The sequence below is a fragment of the Hydra vulgaris genome, chromosome 13 (genome assembly GCF_038396675.1).
Source record: "Hydra vulgaris chromosome 13, alternate assembly HydraT2T_AEP".
Lineage (NCBI taxonomy): Eukaryota > Metazoa > Cnidaria > Hydrozoa > Anthoathecata > Hydridae > Hydra > Hydra vulgaris.
Window position 1 is genome coordinate 24,927,075 of NC_088932.1, and position 9,830 is coordinate 24,936,904.

The following is a 9,830-nucleotide window of genomic DNA, read 5'->3' on the forward strand; positions in this document are numbered from 1 at the left end:
TTGCTCAGAAGTTTTGTCAGTACCATCTATTAATTCCAAAAGTATTCAAAACATTCAGGTAAGAAAATCAAACGTTTAACAATTCATCATATACTAAATTTGACTAGAATATCATTAAAAATTTGAGTAATATTTAAAAATTTGATTACAGTGTGAACCATTAACTCGCCAAAATGATCTCAATTGTAATCATTCTGAAGCAAGCAACCAAATTGACGCCGTCATTGAGTCTACAACATGCGCAGTTGAACCAGAAATCTCCGATAATTACTTTGATGTTGGAGGCTGGCCTAAAAATACTGTGTCATTGACAGATCTACTGGTCAAAATTGGTCCAATTCAAATAATTAATTTTGACTTTCCTTTCACTAGTCAAGAAGGAAGAAAACGAAGATTTAATATAAGTCATTATTTTTGGAAGCTACCAAAAGATGCTGCCTTTTGCTTCTGTTGCAAGCTCTTTTCTAAAAAGATTACTGAGGTTTCTGGTGAAGGCGTATCAAAATGAAAAAACAGATTAAATGCTCACTAGACAAGTTTAGATCATTTGAATTGTTATATGACCTGGCATGATCTTATTAAAAGGTTCAAAGGATCATCTACAATTGATGCAGTTCAGCAGAGACAAATGGACGAAACTACAAAACATTGGCGGCATGTCTTAGAGCGACTTTTTTCCATTCTAAAATTTCATGGGTCCCAAATTGTAGCTTTGCGAGGGACTTCAAATAAACTTTATGATGACAATAATGGTTGCTTTTTGAAAATAGTGGAACTGCTTGCCAAGTTTGATCCTGTGATGAAAGAGCATATCAGGAGAATAAAAAGCAAAGAAATTTACAGTCATTACTTGGGTAAAAATATTCAAAATAAAATTATTCAAATTTTATCTAAAGCAGTCAAAGAATAAATAGTAGTTGATTTGAAGGCAAGCAAATACTACTCAATTATTGTTGACAGTACTCCAGATATTTCCCATACTGAACAGATGACAATAATTCTACGTTTTGTGTCAATACTGCCCACTCCAGATGAAAAGGAAAGCTACGTTGATATAAGAGAGTATTTTTTAAGCTTTATTGACATTTTTGATACTACAGGCGCTGGTATGACTGAAAAAATATTAGAAACTTTGGATTCTCATGGAATTTCTATGCAAGATTTAAGAGGACAAGGGTACGATAATGGATTGTTTGCGATGGAACGTTTTACGTCAAATTGTCAAAGGTTTAACTTTGAAAGGACTTTGTGAAACCAGATGGGCAAGTAGAATTGATGCATTAAAACCATTAAGACATCAACTGAGAGAGATAACACAAGCTTTAGAAAGCTTCTGGAATATCGAATTACCGGTATCTTCAGTAACAGCAATTAAAAACAAATCTGAGTCCAGAGCACTACTGCAGAAAATTGACTTTAAATTTGTTTGCTGTCTTATCACTTGGTATGATGTGCTGAGTCAGATTGAGATAACAAGCAAATCTCTTCAAGAAGTCAATTTAAATATTCTTCAGGCTTTTTTTTATTAATTTCTAACACTTTGGAGTATGTTAAAGATTATAGAACAGATGAACAACTTCAAAAGATGTTAAAAACTGCAAGAAATTTTTCTGTTGAGCTAGATATTAAGCCCGAATTTAAAAAAAAGCGTGGTCGTACCAAAAAAAGAATGTTTGCTTATGAAAGTCAAGAGGAATCAATGACTGAAGAAGACAATTTTAAGATTAACTTCTTCAACAGCATTTTAGATCACGCTATTGGATCTTTGCAGGATCGGTTTGAAATGCTTATGTAGCATAATAATCAGTTCAACTTTCTTTACAGTTTAAATGCCAAGGACATTACTGAAGATGAATTACTAAAAAGATGCATGGATTTAGAAAAATTATTATCTTGCAATGAGTTGAAAGATGTTTCTGGAACTGACTTGTTTGAAGAGATGAAATATTTGCGAAATTATTATAAGGGAAACTACTCTCCAAGAAATATTTTAGATTTTATTTGTTCAAACAATTTGAATGCAGCTTTGGGAAACTTATTTGTCTCTCTCAGAATACTTTTTTCTCTACCTGTATCTGTTGCAACAGCAAAGAGAAGCTTTTCCAAGATGAAGTTAATCTAAACGTATATTTGCTCAACAATGACACAGGATAGAATGGATGGTCTGGCAATATTATCAATAGAACAAGCAATTGCAAAAGAATTGGAGTTAGTAGATATGATTAAATCATTTGCTATTGTAAAAGCAAGAAAGATTAAATTGTAAATAAATATTGAAAGTTCACCACGAATGTCCATAATACGATTATTTTTATATACGGTAGGGAAGGGAGGGTGGAGGCAAGGAGGGGGGCGGCGCCAATTAAAAAATGGCCACAGGCGCCATATACCCTTGAGCCGGCCCTGTTAGAGTATTACAAATATCTTTTAATATATGGTTTAAATATAAAAAATATTTATATTTAGGTTTTTTCCACCATCTGGCCCACTGGGCGTGGTCGCAAATTTTTAATAAACATTAGCAGATATTCTTTCAATAACTTTTACAATATCCAATTATTAAAAATAAGTATTTAACGTTTTGCAAATGATAAAGTAGATAAAAATTTTAAATGTCGACTTGTTTTAAAAAACTTTGACCGAAATCAGTCAATTTATTTACTTATTTTAAATTTTTTTTTTTTGCCAAAAAGATTTATTCGCAAATGGCATAGAAGTAAAATTTCCGACATTTAACTTTTGTTTTTAATAATAAAACTACTAATTTATTCTACTTAATTTATTAGTTTAAAAAAAAAAATTAGAATTTTTTTAAATACTCAAAACTTTTGCAAATAATCATATAAAATAAAACTTGATGTCAAATATTTATTATTTGTTTCTAGTTAATATTCAATTGCTTTAAAGCAAGCGAGCAATGATTTTTCATTACATCCGCTGGCGGGAGGCAAATATTTCCGCCTTCAATTTGGCGGCCGCAACTAGTTGGGAGACAGAAGCCATTGGAAACAGCCTCCAAAAGATTCAGCCTCCACAATTCTTTCTGGAGGCGGATATTAATGGCTTTCCGCCTCCCTAATGGTGTCGGCCTCCATAACATTTTGCCTCCAAGAAGTAACTCTGGCTGCGGTCGCCCATTTTTTTAAAGCGCAATATTTGTTTATGTATCGACCTCGTTGTTTTTTTAGTCTTATTATTTTCTAAATTATGTAGTGGTATTGCAGCTTGTATTTGCTTGAAAAGTTTTATACAACTGTACATAGAATTTTCACTGGTTGGGTAATATTTTGTGCTACCATTTTTAATCACGAAGTGATTTCCGATAAAAGATTTGCAATTACAGAACAATGCTCTTCCAAAGATATATACTTAAATCGACTAAAACAAAAAGAAGGACACCAATTTTCAGAATGTGAAAAACAAAAAAACTTTAATATTGTTTCCACCCGTATTCATGTTGAACGTTATATTGGGAGAGTACGTAATTGGAAAATCTTAAACAATGTCTGGCCTTTAAATCAAATGGATTTACTAGGATCAACTTGGCAAATGTTGTGCCATATTACAAATATAACATTAACTCCTATAGGACCAAAGAAAAAATTATATAATTGATAAAAAATATTTCAAAAAGAATAAATATATAGTTATAAGTAAAAATATATTATGTTTGAATTGTAAAGTCAATATCCTCATCAAAGTTCAATAAAACAATTGATTTTGTGTATTTCTTGACAATATATTTTGAACCGGTGTAGGAGGTACGAAGTACTTAACCGGTACGGATCACTGTACAGTAATTCCTACCTAACGGTACCGATTACTTGACAAGTGACTCCTACCTAGGTGCCGGACACTGTACTTGGGTACCGAACACTTAACATTTTACTTTGCCGTGTAAATGTTTTATAAATATGTAAAAAACGTGGAAAATGATACTAGCATTAGCAAAAAAAAATTAAAATCGAACGTCTTAAATTTAATACTTATCAAATTTTTTATTTTATGTAGTAATGTTTTTATATCAAATTACGATTATAATGTAGTATATTTTATAGCCGTTTTGAAATGATTTAATAGATATTTATATGACTTTAATAAAGTGTGTGTGTATGTGTATGAAGTGTGTGTGTATTAAGTGTGTGTGTATGTGTATATATTTATATATGTTGTGTTTGTATGTATATATATATTTATATATATTTATACGTGTGTGTCTTTGTGTGTATGTGTTTGAGAGCCAATGAATTTATAAATGTAGGTTTACATAGTATTAGTTACTCTCCTGAGCGACCACTTCTATGTTCTTATTGTTATTGTTTTATTTTCATCTTTATAATTAACATTGTTATTCTTCTTATTGTTACTGTTGTTAGTTATTACTGTTAGTACCTATATACTTATTTTAAATGTTTGGCTACTATTATTATCTTTATAATTAACATTGTTATTTTTATTATTTTTACTTTTGTTAGCCATTGCTGTTAATTATTATTACAGTATTATTATTATTAATTATTTTTTTCTTTTTCTATTAATTTGCTGTTTGGTTTATATATTTTTTTCAAATTTATGGTGAATATTTGTAGGTCGTCGCGTTTTTGTCAGTTACATAACTGTTTGTGACTGATCCTAACTTCATATTTTTTATAAAGTGAAATAAAATGATTGATTGATTGTAAGTATTTTATGAATATGCTATGAACACCTCTTTTATGTATTTTAGTATAAAATGGCAGAAAAAAGTTCAACAGAGATTGGTGACTCAAGATCATTTGAAAAAATAATTAAAGAACCAAACTTTTATGATATTGAGAATTATTTATCATCAGGAATTTTTCCTGAACATTTACAAGGAAGAGAAAACATAGGTATTAAAACAAACTTTAAAAAACAAAGTGACAGATTTGTAATTGTTAATGGTATGTTACATTACAAATATAAAAAAATCTTATAAGTTACTTCTGGTCCAGAAACCTCATGTGTTGTCAAAGATCAAATGTCGCGTGATCAGTACAAAAAAGCAGCACATGATGGATTCGGCACATCAACTGAATCGAAGGCTTTAGGTGGACATGTTGGGAGAGATAAAACAATATGGAAATTGATTGATTCCGGCTATTGGTGGCCTAATATGAATAAAGATATTCGAAACTATGTTGCCACTTGTGTATCTTGTCAAAAATCAAATTCAAAAATGAAAAAAGTTTCTCCAGAGTTGCATTCAATACCAGTTCCAACTAAAGTATAGCATCAAGTTGGTGTTGATCTCTGTAGTCTTCCTAAAAATCCAGAAGGTTATGTTGGCATTTGTGTAGTCGTTGATTACTTTTCAAAATGGGTTGAAGCAAAGCCTATTTATAATAAAAGTGCTGAAGAGGTATCCAGATTTCTTTATGAACTTATATGTCGTCATGGTTGTACATCAATTCAAATTAATGATCAAGGTCGAGAATTTTGTAATAAAGTTTCTGAAAATTTGTTCGATCTCACTGGAACCTGTCAACGTATTACTTCAGCTTACCATCCTCAAGCAAATGGTCTAGTTGAAAGAGCTAATAGAACTATACAGGGCTCTATGCTTAAAGTTCTAAATGGAGAGCAAGAAAAATGGCCTCTTTCATTAGATGGCATACTGTTTGCATTTCGAACAACTTGCCACAAGTCAACTGGAGTTACTCCCTTTCAAATTATGTATGCCAGGGAGCCAGTCTTACCCTTACATTGCATCAATAATGAGCAAAGCTTAATTCTTGATGTACCTGTTGATTTAGACAAAGAAGGTATTTTTTTAAATAAATGAATAAAATTAATTTATTAAATTTTACTTATTTCATTTAGTTTTTATTTTAAGGTATTTTGGAACTGGTTGATTTGCATGAAAACTTGAAACAAATTAAAAATATCCAGTGTATAATTCATGAAGAAGTAGAAAAAAATATAAAGAAATCTCAATTGAGAAAAAGAAGGACTATGAAAAACGTCACAAAAACCAAATTCAATTCAATATAGGTGATGAAGTTTTTGTTTACAATCTTAGACGAGCTGATAGAAAGGGGGATAAAGGGAAATCTGTTTGGGATGGCCCGTATGAAGTTATTGAAATATTTATTGATAAAGGACTTTATCAGTTGAAACAAAAGAATGGGGAAATACTTCGTACCAAGCACCATGGTTCAAATATGAAACTTTTCGAGAAAAGATCTGAGATTGAAACACCTAAAAAAAGATGCGATGAGGTGTCTGATATTAAATCTGAACCTTTAAAAATTGTTGAAGTTCTTATGGGGCACTGATGTTGAAATATATGCATTAGCAACTGCCCAGGATACTCCAATTGCTGTGTATTATAAGCCTCCTGAAGCTTTAGTATTTTCGTGGTATTTTTACAAACCTCTTCTTAAAGATGCCAATAATTTTAAACTGATGGAAATTAAAGAAAACGACCAAATAGTTTATCTTCAAAATACTGGTGTACATTATGATAGAGTTGTAACTGTTGGTTGATTTTTGTTTCCATTAAGTTATGTTTTTATTGACTATTTATTGACTATTGTTTTGTATATTTATATTTCTTATTGACTTTATTTTAAGATTGTTTTGACTATTCTTGTAAATCCAGGATATTAATCCTTAGTGAAGAAATAAGACAACTTTATATATCGATAAAGGGCATCGCAAATTTTAAAAAATAATCTTAGGGGAGAAGTGGAACAGCCCAAAAATTATAATTCAGAGAGGCGCCTAATCACTTATCTAATGTGAACAATTAGATTTACTCACTATTCATCAGAATTTGCTTTGTTTCCCTACGTGCGCTAGTAATCCTAATTTTGAAATGTATCTTAAAAAAGTGTTTATATAAGGGTGAGGTGGAAAAAAATATATATATATTTATGCACCGCTGATTAAATGCATAATTCGATTGGTGAAATCTTTTTAACATTTTCATGTCGACTAGGCGATTTTATATCAAGTTATTTGAAGTGTTAAAATCTTGCTTTAAACTTATTTGTTCCACTTCTACTCCCACTTATCCCACTTCACCCTAAAAGCACGGTTTCACTAAAACTAAAAATGTATATACTTAGTTATAATTTCCTGGATTAAAAGGGGATTGAATCAATGCCCAAAAATAAGGTTTTATGTTAAAAACTGGTTTCGCTCAGTTCAAACTTCAAATAAAAAAGATATTGCAATTGCCCAAAACAAAAAACTCCTTTTGCAAATTAGAAATATTTTTTAGCCTAAATCGTGTTATAAAATAAACTTTATCTAAACTTCAGTTTATGAGAAATAAATAATTTTATACAAAAAATATTGATATTTTCTTCAAACACGTTTTCTTTGCCGTTAGTACATGTTACCTAAGTTAAGTGTTTGGTGCCTGGCCGGTAGGAATTACTGTACAGTGATTTGCACCTAGGCAGCGAGTACTGTACAGTGTTTGTTACCTTTCGGTACGGCTAACTGTACAGTTTACGCTACCGTTAAGTCAATCCTGCCTACTACACCGGTTTGAGGTTTTTAAAGTTTCGTTCTTTGGCGAGCAATTTTTCTCCAAGCAAGCAAAATTCTTTGTTTTCATAATAGTTCCATTCTAAACATTTTGAATCTGATAAAATAATGTCACAAATGTCGAATAATATATTAATTAGTAGACTATTTATTTCAATTTAAAAAAGTATCCCACTCTCAGACTCTGGATGATAAGATAATAAAATACAAAACTCAGCATCAGCGCAAAGCATTTGCAATTGGCATTGTATTTAATAATGTGAAAATTGATCTAGTGATTGAAGGGATCCATCACAGTTCTCTGCCCTTGTTTTAACCTCTAAAAGGAAGCCACCAGCAGCAAGAGCATCTGGGCTTGCTCCGTACCGTATTTTTATAGGGTGTGTAAAGAAACCGCATTTAATTGTTTTTGATTGAGAAACTTTTTCAAAATAAGAAATAGCAGTTTTTTCAAACTTAACTCCTCTTTTAATATTCTTAATGGCTAAGTGTTTGTCATCTTCCCTTTTACCAGTTTTTACAGTACTCTAGCATTCCATAAATTTATTTTTTCCCTGAAGTCCAAGTAAAAGAGGCAATCGAGTTCCAGTAATTTTAAATCTACGTACAGTATCGGACAAAACATGGTGGACAAACTTAAATTTAGAACAAAAGTTGATCAATAACTAAAAAAAACTAGTAAAACAATTAAACATATTATTTTTTAAATAGTTTATTATGTTCTCAACAAAATTTAAAATGTTTGAGTTATACTAAGAATCAAAAAAAAAAATTTATAACACATTTTTCTCAACAAACTACATTTTTCCTTGGACAAAACAAGGTGGACAAATCAAAACGACGCTTTATTTATAAGATTTCATTGTCTTTATTCAATTTACCATATTCTTTTGTTTTCACTTTTATCATAACATTACTCTAAAATAATAAAATAGATTTTGGAACATGTGACCAATTATTTTTTCAATTTAACTAAAAATAGATTTAACTCGTGATATATGGCGTATATTGCAACTTAAAATGGCTTACGACAAATTAGGAAGTGTTTTACCTGAAAATATTATTAAAGATTTGAAAAGCGGAAAACGTCAAGCTGAAATTTGTAGAAAATATAATATACCCTAATTGACTGTAAACAAAACTGTCAAATCATTTGGATCTTGCTATAAAACAAACCATCGGGGCGGACGAAGCTATAAAACAAACCATCGGGGCGGACCTCTAAGAAAAACATCACAAAGACTAGATCGAATAATTGTTAAAAAGCTTTAAAAAGATCCATTTTTGTCATCCACAAAATTAACCGAAAAACTTGAACTACAAATCTCTAATCGCATTGTGCGACAAAGAGTTAACGAAGCAAAGTTGTTTTCTCGAATGCCTGACAAGAAACCACTAACTTCTTTTAAAAATAGAAAGCTATGACTTGCGTTTGCCAAAGCACACCAAAATTGGACTGCAGACCAGTGGAAAAACAAACTTTTTAGTGATGAATCAAAATATAACCTTTTTGGAAGCGACGGTCAGAAGCGAGTCAGGAGACCAAAGAACACCAGATTCAATACTAAATATACCAAGAAGAGAGTTAAGCATGGAACGTCTGCTATGGTTTGTGGATGTTTCTCATCACTAGGAACTAGTTCTATTCACAAAATTAATGGTATTGTGGACCGTTTTATCTACAAAGATATAATGGAAGATAATGTTTTCACATGCTGAATAGGAGATGCCTCTAAAATGGATTTTTTTTAACATTGTAAAACAATGGTTCAAGGACAAGAATATCACCATAATGAAGTGACCTGCACAAAGCCCAGACTGAATCTCATAAAAAATATCTAGGAAATAATTGGCAAAAAGATTGAGCGTACAAATGTGAAGACCAGTGAGGAATTATTTGAACAAGTCGAGAAGGCCTGGCGAGAGATTGATATGAGAATTGTTGACTCATTAATTGAGTCTATGCCTCAAAGAATGAAAGCAGTAATTAAAAGTCGAGGAGGTCTAACCAAATATTAAGTTAATTTTTTGAAGTTTTTCGAAAAATAATAAGTTAAGTTTTAAAATTATTTGAATTTTCAGTCGATTTTTTGAATGTCCACCTTGTTTTGTCCAAAGAAAAATGTAGTTTGTTAGGGAAAATGTGTTATAAAACTTTTTTAGTGATTTTTAGTATGATTCAAAAGTTTTTAATTTTGCTAACAACATAATAAACTATATAAAAAATAATATGTTCAATTGTTTTACTAGTTTTTTTTAGTTTATGATCAACTTTTGTTCTAAATTTGAGTTTGTCCACCATGTTTTGTCCG

At 30.8% G+C, this 9,830-nt stretch overlaps 2 protein-coding genes across 2 annotated transcripts; both read left to right on the forward strand.

Annotated features, from left to right (window-relative positions):
- The first annotated feature begins 988 nt into the window (after positions 1-988).
- Positions 989-2,122, forward strand: LOC136089755 (uncharacterized). Its single transcript, XM_065815836.1, has 3 exons — positions 989-1,205; positions 1,557-1,776; positions 1,825-2,122. The coding sequence occupies exons 1-3, from the start codon at positions 989-991 to the stop codon at positions 2,120-2,122; spliced, it is 735 nt and encodes a 244-aa protein (XP_065671908.1).
- Positions 2,123-4,732: 2,610 nt separating this feature from the next.
- On the forward strand, positions 4,733-6,145 carry LOC124815799 (retrovirus-related Pol polyprotein from transposon 412). The gene is made up of 4 exons (XM_065815837.1): positions 4,733-4,871; positions 4,959-5,206; positions 5,252-5,783; positions 5,855-6,145. Exons 1-4 carry the CDS (start codon positions 4,733-4,735, stop codon positions 6,010-6,012), a joined length of 1,077 nt encoding a protein of 358 aa, XP_065671909.1. The 3' UTR covers positions 6,013-6,145.
- The last annotated feature ends 3,685 nt before the right edge of the window (positions 6,146-9,830 follow it).